This window comes from Aphelocoma coerulescens, chromosome 21, assembly GCF_041296385.1.
Source record: "Aphelocoma coerulescens isolate FSJ_1873_10779 chromosome 21, UR_Acoe_1.0, whole genome shotgun sequence".
NCBI lineage: Eukaryota > Metazoa > Chordata > Aves > Passeriformes > Corvidae > Aphelocoma > Aphelocoma coerulescens.
Genome location: NC_091034.1, coordinates 6,320,376 through 6,339,854, shown reverse-complemented (window position 1 = coordinate 6,339,854; position 19,479 = coordinate 6,320,376). Strand labels below are relative to the sequence as shown.

General features: G+C 42.9%; 1 protein-coding gene across 1 annotated transcript in view; it reads left to right on the top strand.

Annotated features, from left to right (window-relative positions):
- Positions 1 to 19,479, top strand: part of PLCH2 (phospholipase C eta 2) — a 74,068-nt gene that overhangs the window by 27,917 nt on the left and 26,672 nt on the right. The window contains exons 3-6 of the mRNA XM_069034876.1: positions 16,653 to 16,799; positions 17,141 to 17,384; positions 17,907 to 18,036; positions 19,047 to 19,217. Coding sequence (XP_068890977.1) covers positions 16,653 to 16,799; positions 17,141 to 17,384; positions 17,907 to 18,036; positions 19,047 to 19,217 — 692 coding nt within the window. The remainder of the gene's footprint in view (positions 1 to 16,652; positions 16,800 to 17,140; positions 17,385 to 17,906; positions 18,037 to 19,046; positions 19,218 to 19,479) is intronic.

Sequence of the window (19,479 nt, the reverse complement as noted above, 5' to 3'; positions counted from 1 at the left end):
GAGAGCCTGAGTGGGGTGGGACAAAGGTGACTCTGTGAGCATTTCACAGCACCTCATGTACTGAAGCAGGTCAGGATGAGGAGGTACAAGGCAGGAGGGCAACGTCAAACAGCACACACAGATTGGCTTCACTTGCTGCAGTCGGGTGGGGAGAGGATCCAGAGCAGCACTGCCTGCTGAAGCTGTGTGGGGTGACTGCCTGCAGGGCTCCGTGGCAGAGATGCCCTGGGTGTTGAGCAGGGTACTGGGATCCTGCTTACCCTGCCCCCCAGCATCGGTGTTCCTGTCCTAGAGGGGAGAATAACTATTTACCAATCCTTTATCATTCCTGTTTATTTAGATTTCAAGTCCTCAAAGGAACAAATTGTTTTATCCTGTGTATTTCAGTGGCATGTAGGAGGGGCAGGAGCTATTCCTGGTTGGAATTTTTAGGCAGCACCCTCATACGAAGATGCTGAAATTCTTCTCCAGGATTTAGACAGAACTCAAAGGTCTGTGTCTGTCTTCTCATGAGTTGTGCTTTGGGACACAGACTACAATAATGTGCATTGTTTCCTAGCCATATCCCATTAATTCTGCATTAATATTTCCTTGCAAGTTAAAAAGGAGGGAAATATGTTGTCTTTGCCAAGAAAAGAAATTAGAAATAAATCTAAAGAGAACAGCTTGCCTATTTTTATCAGTAGCTGTAGACTTGCTTTCTAAACTAAAGTAAGTCTGGGAGGATCCCATAACAATGTGTAGGATGCTGAATGGACACAGGGGAGGCATTAACATAAAAAAGAGGTTGGTTTTTTTTCCTTCTTAAATGAAGTAGCACCTCACTGATGTTTGCTGCCTACTGCAATACATCCCAGAGGAATTAAAACTGACTTATCCTTTGTGCTTCTTTCCTGACATCCCCAAGTTTTTCCTTCAGCTCTTTTCCGAAGGAGTACAGCAAAAGACATCCCTAGGTCCCGCCTGAGAGCAGGGAGGCAAAGAGTTAACGAACAGTTATCCCAGGTGGCTGAACACTTGAGTTGCAGGGAAAGGCTGGAAACATTCATTGAGATCCTGCGCTGGTTTCTACCTGCCAGCAGCTCCAGATCCACTCCTGCACAGGGAATAAAGGAGATGAGCCTGCTGAGAGCAGAGGCAGCAGGCATCCCTAGGAGCCCTCGGATGCTGCAGTAAAGACCAACGGGCAGTGTTCTTTTCCTCATTCTTTAAAAGAGTCTTTTGAAAGATCAGGGATGTGCATATGGTCTTTGCTGCTTCCTCTGGTGTTTTCACTTGAATCTCTCACTGGAATATGGATGATGCAAGCACAATTAAATGCCTCAGCCCAGAAAAAGGTAAGGGGAAAATGTTTATTTTAACCACCTTTCTGAGGGAGATTAGTTTTACTGTAGAGAAAAGTGTAGTTTACAAAGCTTCCTTGGACACTTCTTTTCTGTTATTCAAACTTAAATGCTTTAAACAAATACAGCAGGTTCTTAAGGGAGCTTTTGCTGTACCTTTGCCTCCTACTATCACTAAAGCTTAAATAATAAATGTATCTCTAATGGCTGCTCCTTCCTGCAATAAAGTGTGCAACGAAGGAGTGCACCAGGTATGTTCATGTTCCTTTTCTGCTCACTTAACTAGCTGCTGTCACCCTAAGAAAGGCTTTCTATTTTTAACCAGAGACCTTCTGCTACCCACATTAGAAGAGAGAAAAGAGGCTCCGGTACTGTTGTGAGTCAGCTGCATTGTTTTAATTTTTTAAAACAGGTGATTTGCTGCTCATTAGATGTAGTTTCTTTACACCCATCTAACAAGAAGAGTGCACAGAATGAGTTGGGGTTGAAGTTGTCCCTGGCGGGATTAAACCAGGGAGGAAGTCAGGGAAGTGCCTGGAGCTGGGAAAACTGTGCTGCAGTGTCCTGCATGCTGAACTTGGAGCTCATCCCTCCTGTACTGATGGCTGCTGAAGGAATCTGTGAACACCAGATCAATTCTCAAAAGCCCAGTTTTTATTTTTAAAAGCTTTATTTCCTCGTCCATTTACTCAGGAAAAGCCTGGGGAGAGAAACCCTTCCCTGAGATGTATTTTAATTGACTCCAGTGCCCGGTTGCTTGTCTGTATGCATTTTGTATTTCATATCTGTTAGGCATTGTGGTTTTACAGGAGTTATGCAACAAGTAAAGAAGGATGTCTTGGGTTCTGTGTGCTCAGAAAAGCTTCTCTGGACGCTGCTCTCCCACCTTGGTGTCTTTGGGAAGGCAGAGCAGTATCCCTCACTCCCTGTGCTTTCAACTAATCAATGCTTAGTGCCACGTTCCTCAATCCCTTGCCATACCTTTTGAAGGAAGCACTCCTTAAAGTTCTCTCTTCTTTTCTAAAAATCATTTCTAGATGAAAACTTTATCAAAGTGGAAAAGTGCTTGGCTCTAACTTGGTGTTTGGGTGTCAGAACCAAACCTCGTATCCGTGAGCTCTGGTTTGGCTTCGCCGTGTCTTTGTTATTAAAATACTAAAAATAAGCTCCAGCAATGCCATTCACTGAGAAAGGGCCAACAGGTAACTCAGACAGGTGTGGCTGTACCTGTGCACTCATCACTCCAGCAAATACTGTTCCAGTAACTGAAGGAGGATGTGGATGTGAAAATTACAGCAAATTGACTTTATAAGGTCCCATCCTAGAGCAGAATTGTAATTAAAATGGGGAAAAGCTTCTACTGTACCCAGAAATGGCCATTGTTTTTTCCATAGTTTTATGACCATATTGGAAATTGTTTTATTTATTGACAAAATTAATATCAAGTCCATGAATACTTCTAGGCTGAGACAGATTTAATGAATCTGAGAAGTCTGTGAACAATTCAGGTAAGTAGTGAGAGAGTCTCAGTATGCATCACAACAACAGGCAAATGTTAACCAATATTTCCTTGGAGATTTGTTAAGAACGAAGCAGAGATGATGAGATGCATTTGAGCATTGTCAATATTTATGTTAAAAGCAAAAAAGCAGATTTTAAAACTTGGCATAAGAGTTTTATTTATCTGTACCATACTGCTGGCATAGAGGTGGGAGATTTGGGAGCATGGAACTTTAATTGAACAATGTGCTAAACAGGGAGAAAGTATTTCCTATATGCAAGAACTTTTCTTGTTCCAAGGAAAGAAGGTGGTTTTCTTAAATCTTCAGAACCTGTAAATCCCCAGGTTTTGGACTGAGTTGGCTGAAGTGGTATGTTTATCATGGAATCATGGAATGGTTTGGGTTGGAAGTGACCTGAAATATCATCTGGGCAGGGACACCTTCCACTATCCCAGGTTGCTCCAAGCTCTGCCCAGCCTGGTCTTAGACACTTCCAGGGATCCAGGGGCAGCCACAGCTTCTCTGGGCACCCTGTGCCAGGGCCTCCCCACCCTCACAGGGAACAATTCCTTCCCAATATCCCATCTAACTCTGCCTTCTGGCAGTGGAGAGCCAGTAACATACTTTTAATGATTGCATTTTCTAACAGAAGTGTTTCAGGACTGAAAACAAGAATAGTTTGGTTTTGAAAATGTCATGATGGGACAGCCTGAGTATTCCTCCTCCAGTTACTGTTCTCTGAAACCTGATGCACCAGTGTGCATCCATTTGTATTTTCAACAGACAAGGTCCTCAGGGAAGGTGTGATGAAACAGGAATTGTGTCACCCAAAGTCCTTTTGGCTTCTTCCTACTGGGTGCAGCTTTCAGCTTCTGAAAACAGGAATGAGAGAGAGGGGCTCTCACCTGAGGATCTCCCTGGAGATCATCCAGGTAGCAGTTGTTCAGGTTTATTCCTTGCTTGCAGTAGGGAACTGCTGAGGCTGAGATTGAATCAGTGTTTGTGATTAAACCAGCTTGGTGTTTCTGCCAGATGGTGTCGTTCTAAGCCAGTGAGTGGAAACACCTGGAAAACAAATGGGGTAAATGAAAAGAGCAGAGGTTCCATGGGCAGGGGTTCCATGAGCTGGAGCTACAGGCAGGGGGTTGCACAAAGGTTCTTTTTAAAGCGTTCCACCTTCTTGCTGTCATCTGTAGCATTAAAAGGAAATGGGATTCTCCTCTCACTTAGGTATAAAACCAGTCGTGATGCAACTGAAGCCAGTAGTTCCCAAGTGTATGAAAGCCTCCAGAGGTGTTCATATGATGATCTGTTCAAGCATTCATAGTGAGAGGCACCAACATCCAGGCTCTCAAGACTTCGGTGTTCCAGTGACTCTGCACTCTCCTTTTTAATGGGCTTCTGGCTGACTAGAGGCTGAGGAGTCATTGATGATGATCCAAAAAATTCCTTGCTCCCAGCAATTCTGAAGTGTTCAGCTATCACTAAAGAAACAACTGATAGTGTCAGTGCTATTGGGAGAAGAATGAGCCATGTCCTGAGAGAAGCATTGTGTCTGGGAAAATCCTTCAAAAATGTGGCAGTTGGCAAACATCTTCCAGTGGAACTGCTCATGAGATGTGGCTGCAGAATTTCAGCCTCCTGAACTGCTACAGACTCCCAGAAACAGCATTTGAACAATGTCTCTCACTGGGGAAGGCCAGTATTCAGGTGTTCTCTGGTTCTCCAGCATCATCCGTCCTGATTTTGCCTTTTACTGAAGATGTTGTTTCTGCTGGTCTAGCCCTTAATTAGAGATGGTTTCCAGATGCCTCATCTTCAGTTTAATTAAAAAAAAAAAAACAGGGAAACATTGCAAAGAAAATGTCACGTTAATGCTAAGTGGACAACTTCAAATTAACTGGTACCATACGTGCAGTTTCCTGTGATTCATATCCCTTCTGTCCCTGACAATAATTTGTGTGGCGAATGTGAATTGAGTCCAACTAAATGGGAAAGCTTTCCCATTTCAGGGAATTACAGAGGGATAATCAATATTGGCCTCTGCACGTCTAAAGACATTATGTGGCAGAGAGCAACTAAATTTTCTGGCATGATATGATCTGCCATGGAGTGAATGTGGACCTGCCAGTACTGAACAAAGTCCAGAACCACTGTTAAAAGTGGATCTCTGCAAAATATTTTCCTGAAAGCCCATTTTTCCAGCCAGCGAGCTGACACTTTCATCAGCCTTCAAATGCCTGCTTATCTTCTGGCTCTAAGCCCTGGAGAGAAATGAATCTGTCAGGATGCTTTGTTTCAAACTGAGGTGGATATTGGAGGCCATAGCAAAAGATAGAAACCCATTTCCTGTAAGAGCCCAGGAGCAATTACTTTACTTCCTGTACGTTTACCTGAGCCCTGCTCAATCCAGGACCAAATGAAACTGGGCAATAAGCTGTGCGACTTGCAGTCCCTGACCTTGCTGTGGGCTCCAGCTCAGCGCCCTGCACTCTCTGTGCTGCCTTCTGCTGGTAATCTTCCCCTCAGGGATTAGAGCAGGTGTCTCCTGCTTGAAGGAAACCACAATTTTGGTCATCTTTCAAGCTTACAGAAAGACCTGCTGTTGGTTTCTGAGATTTACAGATGCTGGGTTCTGTTGAGTGATAAGTTTTTGAAATAAAAATTTAAAGAACAGCCTCATAAGGCTGTCTCTTGGATGTCACAGAAGCTGAGAAAAGCACTGAATGAAGACAGAGACTGAGTTATTCCTAGAGCCATTGCAGCTTTTTTTTTTTTTCCATCTTTCATGAAACTGGTCTATATTTGAGGAAATAGGGAGTCTGTCACATATTTCAAAACGTACATGGCACAAAAGGAAGGTCTAGAAGACTTTTGAATTTTTACAGATAGAATACATTAAAATTCATCCCAAATACAGAAGTAAAATTTGTGAGTTAAAATCAGTTTGTGGTGATGCATCTCAGTATCAGGTGTCTTTTCTGAACGTCTTTCAACCTGTCTTGCATTCCTGTGCCCATTTTGCCTTGGATTCTTGAATTCTTAGAGGCGTTTTCCTAGAAGGAGTAATCATATTGATGGGCTGCTTTCCTCCCAACCTGCCTTAATCTCCCTCTGTGGGTTTATGGCCCATGTCCCTGAACAGATGGTCAAGCACTCAAAGACCTTTAAAGGTAAAGGGTTTATGATCTTACTTCAATTAAGTGTGTAGGGACATTTTCTTATATGAGTCAGTGGCTGGAGACAAGGTGACCTTAGAGCACCATTTATAGTCTTAAAATCTTTTATTTTACGCTGACATTTTCCTACAATTGATGAAACTTGTTTGTGACAGCTTTATGACAGCAAGGAAAAGAGTTCGACAGCTCAAATCACAAAGCCTATTCTCACTTAATTAAAATAATTGCATCCTTTTTTTCCAGATGAGCCCAAGAGAACTAAACATCATGGCAGGAGGCAGAGTAATTGTCATTAAATTAGTGCTGGGGTTGCTAATGGGTCCCCGTTCCACAAACATTCCTTCAAGTGAATGAAGTAATTTAAGGGATTTCACTACTGGTTCATTTTAATAGTGTGACTTTCTAAACAGTTTTGGGGAGCCCTGAGAATGTTCATGGTTGTGGCTGCCTAAAAAAGCTGTCCCAGGGCTTGCCCACTGTGAATTGCAGCATGGAAAGGGTGCACCAGGAACATGAGATGTTACAGCTTCTCCCAGTGGAATCAGTGCCTTGTAAGTGGATGGATACTGAAGTCAGGTGTATTTCAGACACTAAAACTAAATAACTCGATGAACATGCTCTGAGCCAGTGCACAAATGTTACACTTGGAAGCCTGGTGGGTGAGAACAGAGGCCATGGAATAACCTGAATTCCACTCGATACGGGCAAGATGTGCGGCGTTAATCTGAGGGGGGATTACTGTGCTTAGAGGTGCTGTCCAGATGGTCGGGCAGGCTCTGTCTGTGCCCATGGCAGAGGTCAGCAGGGTGGAGCTGGGCTAGAATTAGGGAAAAGGCAGCTTAGGCACAGTTGGAATAAGGTTGGGGCCCAGCAGGTGCACAGGCCTTTCTGAGCCAAAACCATCTGAAAAAGATTGATTTAGTCAATTCTAATAGAACTAATGCAGAAGTTTTTAGTTGAAAGACAAAATTAGAAAATGTAACAGTGAATGTCTTTTCTTCATCAGCATCTGCTCCCGAAATCCCTCTCCTTGGGAAGAGCCCACACTGAAAACCTGGGCAGTTGTTGCATACAGACACAGCTGTGAAAAAGCAGAGAGGGCACTGGAAACACAGAGGCAAATGGCTCCAGCAGCAGAGAAACTGCAGCTGAGCTGGCTGCTCTGGCTGCCCAGTTCATGCTGCTTTAGACCTCTTGGAAGCAGCATTTCTGGGGGAAAGGGAAGAAGCATAAATCACATGTTTAGAAGTAGTGAATGAGCATCATGGTTTTGGTTCATCAAGTTCATCAAGTCATGTCCTGCTGCTTGTGTTTGTGCCCATGTATGTTGGGTTTTGAACCTTTGCTGTAATTGAGAGTATTTCTAACTTGTATTTAGTGATGTGCACTTCAATGAGATGTGTTTGCTTTTGGTATTTCAGAAACATCTTTACATTTAGTGCTTCAGAAAGGCAGTACCAGGCTGACTAACTCCTATGAAGATCTTGGGCTGGGGTAGCTAAGGTGTAGCTGTTAATGGGGTTTCTGCAGGTTTTTACAGGGTTTTTTTTTTGATTGGGGTTTAGAACTGAAAGTGCAATGGGGAGAGTAAGTGAGAGAGAGGTGTGCCAGAAGGCACTGATAGCTTCTGTTTCCTCCTTGTATTTTATGACTTGTGTCGTTGGTTGGCAATCATCTTCTTTTGATTCTACAGCCATTAGGAGTAAGATTTCCCTGGGTGGGAGGTGGGAAATAGGAATACCTGAATCAAAGTTCTTCTGTGTATCACTAATAGCTGCCCATGGGTTGTTCAATATTTTAGATTCAGCCTCTTGAAACAAGGTCAGTTTGTTAATCTGGTAAACTGGGTCTGTAGTGTGTCCATGCAAAGGTAAAGGGAGTGCATGGCTGGGAAGTCACAGGTCTAATCCTGGTGGATTTGCAGGTCAAATACACTGCCAGCTCTGTAACATTTAATGTCTCTGGCAGTCAGGATACTGAAATTTCTGGGTTTGGTCTTTCTACTTTGAGGGCTGCAGCTGTTTCCCGAGGTATTACATAACTGTTCACACTTTTTCCATCCCTCAGCAGTAAAGTGAATCCCTCCATCCCGAAGGATTGCATTAATGATAAACCCATTTGTCTCAGGAGGATCTCCATCCTGTTCCCTTTTTTCCATCTTCCAAACCATATGTGTGTTGTGCTCCTGTGTCTTCCTCAAGATGTTCTTTCTGTGGGATGGAGTCTGGCTCCTCTGGCACTCTCAAAGTGAATTTCTTCCTCTGCAAGACTTTGACATTCCAGCATTGTTCAAGTGTTCAGAGTTCCATTTTTAGCTAAGCCACAGGCCAGCCTGGAGACTCAGACTTTGTTGGTTTTTAAATCTATTTGGTGGCATGAAAAGCCTTTGTTACACTCAGACAATAATAATTTCCTGAAGTACTGTGCAAAGAAGTCTTTAATCTCCATGTTGTGTCAGGTGAGCAAGATTTCTCTGAGGATGTCAAGTGAGGCAAGAATAGAAACCCATTTCAGTAGGCTTAGATCCTAAGTCCTCAGCTCAGTGTGCTTAAGAGTTGGGAGAGGGATTGTGTCCAGTTTAACCCTTCGTTATTCCCTGTTGCTTTTCCACACTGTTATCCAGCATAATAAATAGAGGAGCCTTCTGAAAGATTTTATTTTTCTCTGTTTCCATGATGATTTTCTTAGGAGGCCTGAAGGGGTGGATGGATCGTGTCAACTAAAAGGATTTAAATTAACCTTCTCTGGGTGCTCTTAGGATTAAAAATCTAACTTTAACTTGAATGCTGTAATATTTCTTTTCCAGTGCTATAAATCACTGGCATTTCTCTCTACTTAAATAAAACCAAATGCACATTTGAAGCCCTGCTTGTGCAGAATTCTAATTCCGACCCGTGAAACCAATATCTCGAGCAATGCTGCAATGGGAGTTACATTTCACTCTTCTCCTCCCTTCCCCTTGTCCCCAGGTTTGATAACACATAAATGGTTAATGCAGACTCTAGGATGTCCTGGCAGAATTGGTATTTGCATTTTGAAGGGAATACCCTTAGTGTTCTGTGCCAGCCACTGATTTTGGTGCATGTACAGCCTGGAAAACTGCAAGGAGTCCTGATTAAATACTGCGAGAGGGGAAAAAAGGAGCTACAGAGCTGCAATACTTTTGGTTTATGCAGAAGTTTGCCTTAAGTCTGTCTCCTTATAATTGAGAGCCTCAAAGTTTCATTTTCTCTCCTTCCCTGTGAGGTATAACAGTGTCATTCTCGCCATTGAAGGTGTAATTTCTATAGCGTGGACATTACACAAAGACATTTATGGGTTTATTTAAGAAATTCAGAAAAGCAGGTGGTAGAGCAGGCAACGAAACTCCCAGGTCCCAGATCTCATCCTGGACCTGAAGAAAGGATTAGGATCTTTAGAACAAAGTTTCCTTTGTTCTTCCCTTCAGGGCAGAGTTTTCTGTGGGATGGATATATCCTTCTGAGCATTTTACAGGAGAAGTTGCTCTTCCCCTGATGACAGTTTGCAGTCATCTCACTAAATTGCTCTTGAAAGATGCCCTGGGAGGATGGAAGGCTGTGGTTGAAGTGTTTGAATTAATAGTGGCAAGAGTGTACATAGCATCACTGCCACCCATGGTGCAGACCCAGTTTGGTTCTAGTTTGGAATTAATCTGTGGTTAAACTCTGAGTCAAGCTCAATATAAGAACTCTGGGCATAGGTGGTGAAATAAACAACTTGTAATTGAGAGTGAATCATCTCCAGAATTAACTACTCCAAAGCCTTTTTCAAACTGTGAAAGGAAGAGTAGGAAGCACTTAATGAATGTGTTTTTAAACGGGCAATTTGTGTTTAGTTCATCAGGGTAGAAGCATATGAGGCTCCTTGTACAGATCACAGATGGCAGGAGAGATTGTCTATTGTACTTAAAACTTAATGTAGCTTAAGTGGTTGTGATAACCTAACTGATGGATTTCTGTATTTGGAGTTCAATGGGTGCATTTCAAATGGAATGAGGTAGTGACTTAGTGCTTTTTAAAAATTAATCCTTACCTGCTTTTATCTGTCAGTTTTGGAGCCCCCTCAGTGCTCCTGGTTCTGTTACAGCAGTTCAGTTCACAAAAGCTGCTTGGCTGTGCCCTAAGCAAGATCTTCTACGGGTCTGTCAGCTTACAGAGTCACCCCTAAATAGGATGTGAGATGGAAAGATACTGGTGAAGAAGGAGAAGAAGGAAGAGGAGGAAGAGAGGAAGATGAAGAAGAAAGCACTTTTTTGAAACCTTTTTTTTTTTTTTTTCAGCTGTAACATGTCACATAAATCCCTTGACTGGATAGGGCAGGAGCACGGCTTTAGGATTAGTGCCTATCATGGATTTAGGATTTGAAGCAAACGTGTTGCTGTGTTTCCATCGTATCTCGTTTTTGCTGCCTAGAGAGAAATGTTCTTTCTTTTCCCAGAAATGTCCACTAAAATAGTGAGGAGAAGCTTTGGAGAAAAGAGGAAGACTGGTACAATGATATTTTGAAGAGCTGTATGAGAAGAAAATGTGATTGTTCTTTTTTTTCCCAGCCCTGGAAAGAGACTGAAGAGCTTATGCACCTGGGCAGATCCACAGTGAAAGGCAAGGGTGGCTCAGGAGGGCAGAGAGGGGAATGGATTGTGCTGTTAACTGTGCATTATTTACTGCAGGGGATGTTGTTGGTTGGTTTTGAAGAGCAGGTAGACCCTCAGCAAGAGTGGGACCTGCAAATCTGTTGGTGACCAAAGAAAGGAAAGGGTTTTCTCGTTGTGGGAATCGCTGTCAGGAGGAGGAAGCAGTGGAGGAGCCAACAACTATAAATTGCTGTGATGTCTTGATGAGCAGTTGGGAAAGTACCAAAGGAAGAAGAATCAGCAGGAGGAAAAGAATATCATCAGGAGGCCTTGCTGTCCAGAAATGGATGCATCTTCATGCCAAATTGCCTCATGGTCCATCATGTGTCTTCTTTAAAATCTTGAACTGAAGCCCACCCAATCCTCCAAAGTAGTCACACAGGTATATCAGAATAAAAAGGATTTTATTGGGATTTTAATGTTCTAAATCTGGACTGTGAAGGAGGCCTAAATTTGCTGAGAAACTGTTCTGAAGCAACCTGAAAAATACCACTGGATTTTGTAAATTCACTGCTATTTTCTCTTTTTCTGATAATATTTTTACTCTAATACATGGAAAATGTGTACTACAGAATCTTGATACCTCCTAAGGCCATCAGTGCTTGTTTTCAGTCCAGCTCAGATATGGATATCTCAAAATCTCCCTTGCTTCAAAGTAAGTTCTCAGTGGCCCGTCTGGCCGAAGACTTTTTCTGGGTTGGTGGCAGCATTGTAGCTTCTCCAAGATGGAAAATCGGCCACTTTGGTAAGATGCTGAATCCCTGCATTGAATGAAATGGTGACATCTCAAAAGCTTTCATGTTGAAATCTTAGTTAGTGGCACCTTTGTGTAGCAGCAGTGTGGGGAGCAGAGAAGAAGGAAGGACTTGAGGCAGCCCTGGTCTGATGTTATGTTGCTTGGTTGGTAGTGTAGTTCTTTTTTTTTTCAACAAGCCCTCACTTATAATTTCATTATTTATTTATGTTCTTCAGGAAAAGCTAGAGCAAATTTGTACATTTTGATACGTGCTGACCTTTTTTCATTTTCTGTTGCATAGCCTCTGTCTTCTTCTTACCCACAGCAAGTATTATACATGATATCTGCCAGTATTATACACCTCTTGACTCTTTAAATTTTATTTGTAGTTTAGAGTTTTCAAAACAAGCATTTTAAAAACAAGACATCTGCTGTCTTCATGCACAGCAAGTCACTGGACTGTTGGGAGGTTGTTTTCTGAATGCTGATACACAGAATTCTTAAGCTTCACTGGCTCAGTGAGAAGGATCCCCTTTGGGTGCTCCCAGCAGCCTTTCATTTAAATAGGTAATAAACCCAGCAAACCTAATTAGAGATGGCCAGAAAAAACAGATGTTCTAGTAAAAGCACTTTAGTAACAATCTTCTTGAGCCACTTCTGCATGTCCAGTGAGGAAATCTGCACAGCCTTGACCAGAACCACCCGTTCCCTTGGAGCAATTTTTTGTCCTACTTGTCTGTCAGCTTCATCGATCAAAGATATTTTTTTTTAGCAAGAAAATTGGACATATAGATAGCTCAGAAAGTACTGGGAATTTTTGCAGAGGTTGAGAAACACCATCCTACTCTGCTTCTGTATTTCCCTGGATGCAGGTGGCTGATGGAGGGATGGAGAGCTGACCCCAAATCGAGCCCCCTAATTTCCATAGGATTAAGAGCATCTCTTCTCCCATTAACATCTTGTTTATTAGGGGTTGTGTGCTTTAAGGATGGGTTCAGTCTTCCATTATCTCTTGGACACAGTAAACACTGTCCCAACCATTGCTGGCAGAATTGCACAGAAATGTTCTTTTCCAAAGACACTTTCAGATTTTTTTGGCCAATGAGCAGAACCAAAGTCCTGGACTTCAGCGAAGCTTGAGCCACTGAGAGCCAACAAGGGGGAGAAAGTTGTGCCAGGAATAAGATGGTTGGTTTAAAAGGTGAGAGGGACCTGTGCATGAGGCTGGAGGGATGCAAAACAAAACAAATGAAGATTAATGAGTTGGGATGTGATCTGATTTTTAACTGGACCCAGTGTAGTGATGCGAGTCAGCCTGGTGTACCTGGGCCATGAACACCACAGACAGTTCTTAGGCAGGACTGGCAAAGTATCTTCTGGACTGCTCAGCTGGACAGAATTCCCAACACACTCTGCTGGATGTATTATGTATTTGGATATATTACATATTTTATATCACTATATTGATACATTGATTTAAAGTAAGATTTTATGCCTCCTGTCTAGAAAAAAAGTGACATTCCTGACAGGAATAGTTGGAGCCAGTCAGCTCTTTGGTTTACATGTTGATGAGCCACTTATAGCTGTGAAACCATTTCCAGTGAGACTTTAAAAAAATGGGGCAGTCATTATGTCTTCAATGGATTGGCAGTGCTGAATGTGTGACAAGTGTGGGAGTCCTCTGTTTGTGTGTGGGAAAGCTGTTTTGGTTTGGTGATATTTTAAGGGAGCAACTTGCCCCTCTGGTGCACGTGTACTGGGGGGTTTCTCTGGGCTCACAAACATCTTCTGGAGGCCCTGGAGAGAAATAAGCTGCTGAAATCTTGTTTTCCTCTCCTGATGTTGTTTAGGAGGGTGGTTGTTGTGAGGCACACAGTTAGGATTCATCCCTCCAGGATCTGCTCATGGGGCAGAACTCAGCAGAGGGGTTTGATGCTCGCTGCTCACTGTCCCTGAGCCTGGCTGGGGCAAAGGTGTGTGATGCAACCTGGGGCTTCCTTGAACCCTGGGATGTGAATCTTTTGACAAAGCTGGTCTATGTACAAAAATACTCAATGACTCAATCTCCTGACTTCTTTTCATCCCCACATGCTAAAATACTCCCACTCCTTCACACATTTACATCAAACTCAGAGACTCCTAAAAGACAATAATCCTACTGAACCATAAATAATTAATTTGCAGACACTAGAACATCTTTCTAACAATAGGCATGAAATTGGTCTCCTTTTTCCCCCTTTTTTCAGGACAAATTGTAGGGTTTATGGTTTGTGTAGTTTTGCTATTTATTGTTACTTTAACACTTAATATAGTAAATATAAATGTTATTAAGAAGCATGAAAAATGTCTGTGAGTCTTTTTGCTGCATCAGTCCGGTGTGGAAATGGGTGTTCCCTGTTTCTATTCCCTGCTCTGCTCTGGCAGTGCTCTGTGCTGCAGTACAGAGATCCATCTTCTCCTCACGATTTTTTTTGTCCAGATGCAAATTGAGGCAACTCATTAGATCAGAAGAGAGCTGAACATAAGCTGAATTCTGAAAAAAAAGGAACTAATGAAGTGCAAAACAGAAAAGCTGTAGTTCAGCCTTAATTGAAGATAGTTAAGAGTCATTTCTTCAAAAACCTGGTTCGTTGCAAGACTGGGGGATTTTTATTTGAAGTATAGAAATGAATCCTTAAAGAAGGAATCTGAACAATGGCAAGGAGAAGCAGTTCTGCTTCTCAGCAGTGTGCCCTTTTCACTTACATGCTGTGAAAGACTTCAGAAAAAAATATATCATTTTCTGTTTGATATAATACCACTAGGATATCTTTTTTTTTCCTTCCAGTCTCTGTAGTGCTCTAAACTTTCAGTCCCACAGGGGAGGGTGTGTGTGTCAGTGCCACACACAGGGACAGGTGTGGAGGTGTCCCTGCTCCATCTCCTGGCCCTTGCCTGGCTGCCCCCAGCAAACACCTCTGCATTCCCTTTGGGGTTTTCCTTCCCATTGCATTGGGAGGATCCAGGAAAGCTGCTGCTCTGACACAGGAAGAAATTTCCTGTGCCCTCCTTTCCCTATGTCACCAACCCCAAAAAGATGACAACAGACACTGAAATATTGGGGCTGGTCATGGATCACCCAAGCTCAGTCCAGATGAGCTGGAACTGCAGCAGGCGGTTGTGAGATGCTCAGGGTAGCTTTGGGTGAGAAATCCTGCAACAAAATAAACAGCTGCATTGAAAAAGCAATCCAAGGATGCTTATTAAAATTTTAACAGCAGGGAACATATTCATACTTCATGTAAAAGCAAAGTAAATGTGTGTTGCAGAAAGTGTGCGGTTTTATTTTGGTGCTTCTTCGTTATGTTCTGCTTTGTAACAGGTATGGTCTTTGATACTTTTCCCATTTCTACTCTTCTCATTTCTTCAAGTAAGACTATTTACTGCTATAACTCCCAAAGAGGAAGTTGGAAATTTAATGTGATTTGAAGTGTGTGTGATTAGAGTTAAGAGAAATTCTTTTATTAGCTATTTTGACCAATTTTTTTTCCAAAAAACCCTATAAGCCTTGTGAAATTAAAATCAGTTCAAGCTTCCAATAATTATTATCTCAGTAAATCTGATAAATATTTATCTTCATCTGAAGTGGAATGAAAGCAGATATTGAAAAGATTGAGTGTCTGGGAGAGAGTTGGGATCTGATGTTGCAGTGGATTCCAGTGATGTTTCTGGCACAGCAGTTGCCTTTATGACTGGCACCTGCGGAATATTAATTTTTTCTAAAGGCATCTCTGACTGAAGCCAAGGGTCCAGCTTTAAGAAGTAAAATGTTACACGAGGGATTATCTTGTTCTCAATTCTGCACCTTCTCTCCATGAATATTTTATTAACATGGACAGTGATCTCTACAGAATTGTGCCTTTAAATTAAAATTTTCTTTTACTATAGCAGTCTGCTTTCAAATGAATCTATTTTGCTGAACGTTTTCCAGAGTAAATTAATTGACTTTTTCTGAACATGAGCTCAGGGACATCAAAGCTTTTTCCCATTTCTTTTTTACTTGCCTTGCCTTTGCCTGAGAGGTAGACTTGAATCACTCCAAAGTGCTGTGTTGGTGTTGATGCATTTTGGAATACATGGAATGAGTGTTTTTATTTGGACACTGTTTCATCTTTGATCTTGATGGCAGAAGATTGATAAAAGAGAGCAGACCTCAGAATCTCCTTGCATTTATTTATAAACTAGAATGTGTATTGCATTAGTTTTCATTCTTCAATCCAGAATCTCAGCAGTAATTTTCACTTCTCATCTCTAGGTCTGAAAAAAAAAAAGTTGAACATAGTACTAGTTTTAATTTTACTTAAACAGATCAGGCAGAAAGTCAGAGGAAAATAGGTCACAGGCTCTGCTCTGTCATCATGGGAAATAAATGGGAGACTTGGCAGAAAATGTGAGTCTGCATTTATTCCTGGGGCAGAGCCAGTCGCTCACAGCTGGATTGAAGTTGTTGAGCTTAATCCTTGCAGCAGCTGGATTTCAGAAGGCCCCAACCTGGCTCCCAGGGACTTCCAGTGCCAGAGCCCTGGTTTGGCAGCAGCTCCCCAGGAAAGGACAGGATCCCCGCAGAGGCAGAGCAGACCAGCTTGCCTCCCTTGGAGAGAGCCTCTCCCAACACTGGTGGCTTTTAAGGCCACTGCCTGCACTGTCTGGGATGCTGCCAAACCCACAGGACTGGAACAGGTCCTGAGGCCCAGAGGCAGAGTACAACACAGGTGAGAGGCCTGCTGTTAGGAAGATGTGGGTCTGGGGGATTTGGAAGATGAAAAATCTGTGAGGTTCTTGATAAGCAAATCTATAGAATCAGTGACTTAATCCATAGAAGCAGTGGGACCTTGCTGGCCAAGGATTCCAGTTCCCAGGGGAAATTTCATCCTGTGTCCAGCACAAGGTTTACATGTTGAAGGAGCTCAGATTCGAGGTGATCTTGAGAAAGGTACATACCTTGTGCTGGTTCCAATGTATGTGTATTTCACATAAATTAATACGGGAATGAAAACTTTCACATTTACAGGTAAATCCACAGTTGCCAAGAATCTTTCCGACTTTTTGGTCTTAATACCTGACCTCTTATATCAGACACTACAGGAAACCTTGCCTTTTGACTTGAACTGTTCATTTGGCAGCTGCTCGATGTGTTTCCTTCCTGTAAAGGTGATTCCAAAGTCTGACTCACTGCTATCACTTCATTCCTCTCCTCAGTGGAAAGATGTATGAGCTCCATGCAAATGGGCACGCAGATGATCAAACTCCGAGGTGGTTCCAAGGGGCTGGTCCGCTTCTATTACTTGGATGACCACAGGTCGTGCATCCGCTGGAGACCTTCTCGGAAGAATGAGAAAGCCAAAAGTGAGTGTCAGCCACAGAACCTCCCCTCTGACCCCTCCTGGGGCCTTGTCCTCTTGTAAACAAATGAGAATGAAGGATCTGGCTCAAGGACAGGTGTTGTACTTGACTTTAAAGGCAGTAAATGATTTTATGATGGATAATTTATGAAGCTGAGGTTGCTGTTGTTGGCTGTGCAGGTTGCAGGGGTGTAGTGTGTTGTAGGCACCACCTGTGTGAACTGGGGCCTTGCAGTGTGAGGTTTGGGCTCTCCCTCTCTGGGATTTCTCTGTGGGATGAATGCATCTGCCCAGCCCAGGGCATGCACACAGCCATTAATGAGCTGCTTGCTTTTGTCATTGCAGTTTCCATCGACTCCATCCAGGAGGTGTGTGAGGGGAAGCAGTCGGAGATCTTCCAGCGCTACGCCGACGGCAGCTTCGACCCCAACTGCTGCTTCAGCATCTACTACGGGGACCACATGGAATCTCTGGACCTGGTGTCCTCCAGTGCTGAGGAAGCACGCACCTGGATCACAGGGCTGAAGTACCTGATGGCAGGGATCAGTGACGAGGACAGCCTCTCCAAACGCCAAAGGACCAGAGACCAATATCCTTCCCGTGCTGCCTGGGAGTGTTTCCCAGCAGTGGAGAGCTATGGATAAGCTTGGGATTCCTTACAGTATTTGCTTTGCTGCAAGTGAGCACGAGGCTCAGAGCTTCAAAGCAGTTCCCATTGTATTCCCTGTTTCCAGAGACAGAGAAGTTCCTGAAGAGGGTTGTTCTGGGCAAGATTTGGAGGTGAGTGACTGGAGTGGACTGAAAAAACACACAGGTATTTTCTTTCATATCATACTCCTGGTACAAAACCATCCATTTAATTTGGTGATGGAACACTTGAGATTCACTCAGAAGCTTTTCTTCTGTGCTATTAAATAGACCCAGAGCACATGTGGCATGTTGAGCACAGCAAGTCTAGAAGCTGTTACTGAACAGAGTAGAGTTAGATGGTAGCTTGAATTTTCATTCCCAGTCTCATTTGCAGTGTTTCCTAATGTGAAAACAATCACATATCCATGATGTCCAGTAATACCCTTCAATATTCCCCACTGTTCCTTAACTCCTGTTCAATGTGGTTGAAGCAGACATTTGATGAGGCAGATAAAAATGGGGATGGCAGTCTGAGTATTAGTGAAGTGCTCCAGCTCATGCACAAACTGAATGTGAACCTACCCCGACAGAAAGTCAAGCAAATGTTTAAGGTAAGAAAAAATATTTTTTTTTTTCCTGAAAAAGCAAAGGTTTAACACAAAACCCAGTAGGAGAGATTGCAAATACTTCAGCAGCTGGTTTGTTTCCACTCTACTGAGAGATACTACACAGTCCATTTGGTAAATTGAAAAGAGCTCCAAAAACACGTCACAGATAAATTGTTATGCACAGAAAAAGGTAATACACCAGGTACCTTCTGGTGTTACATAACATCAAGACACACAGTACCAAGATTGCTCTTTTGTATACCTTTTTATCAGAAACTCAGCCACGTTTCCTCCTCTGATTATGTTCTCTCTAATAAATAGTATCTAATAAAGTATCCAGTATCCTATGATAGCTGGTAGTAATAAAATATCCAGCATGCAAACTTCTGTATCTGTCAGAAATTTGCACTGCTAAGAGCTGTTTGTTTGACATTAAATTCTGCTGACCTTGGCCCAATTTAGTGAGCAACAATGGAGATGTGTAGCTTTTGTTATCACAATGTCCCTGCAGGGACCAGCAAGCCTTTATGTGAAATCCCTGATGATTTTTTCTTTGCTTGCAAAATTAGTATTCTTCCAGATCTTATTAGTTTATGGCCATGGTTTAACAGATATCCTCTCAAATCCTGGATATAAAATTAATTTCAAGATGACTTGGGTTCCAGTGATCTTCTAAAGATGTGACTGGGTAATTCTGCCAGACACATGCATGTTGTTGGAGGGTGCCTTGTCTTTACTTCATTGCCATAGACAGAAGAAATCCTTCAGCAGGGTTCCCAGTGGAACAGTTAAAACCTTCAAAGTTGTTTTTTGGCTCCTGCACTGATGTATCCATGGGAGAGGTTCAAAGCTGTGCAGAGCATCCCTGTGATAGATCAGTCTGTTCTAGCAGCCATGTCAGGCAGCTCCAACCTGCCTTTAATTCCAGTGTTTCACTCTCATGCAGGGGTTTGTTTCTTTAATACTGGTGCAGGCAGTTGGGTTCCTGACTGTCTCATTGCTGTGTGCTGCAGGAGGCTGACACAGATGCCAACCAGGGCACGCTGGACTTTGAGGAGTTCTGTGCCTTTTACAAGATGATGTCGACCCGGCGCGATCTGTACCTGCTGATGCTCACCTACAGCAACCACAAGGACTACCTGGACACAGATGACCTGAAACGCTTCCTGGAGACTGAACAGAAGGTAGGCCCAAGCCAGCAGCAGAATTCCAGCTGCATGCCTTCCTGCTTGGCTTTGGGGATGAATTCCCTTTTAAAAGGTGTGGGGACTTTGATGCTGTGCGTGTGAAAGACAGACAGATGTCTCTTGATTTTCATCTGTAGGCTGGCAGGACTATTTCTTGAATCTTCTTGTTCTCACTACCTTTTTTTTCCTGTAGGCTCTTTTGTTGTGCCCCTAAATATAATCTCTAGAATTGCTTTATTTTTTCATGTGTTCCCCTTGA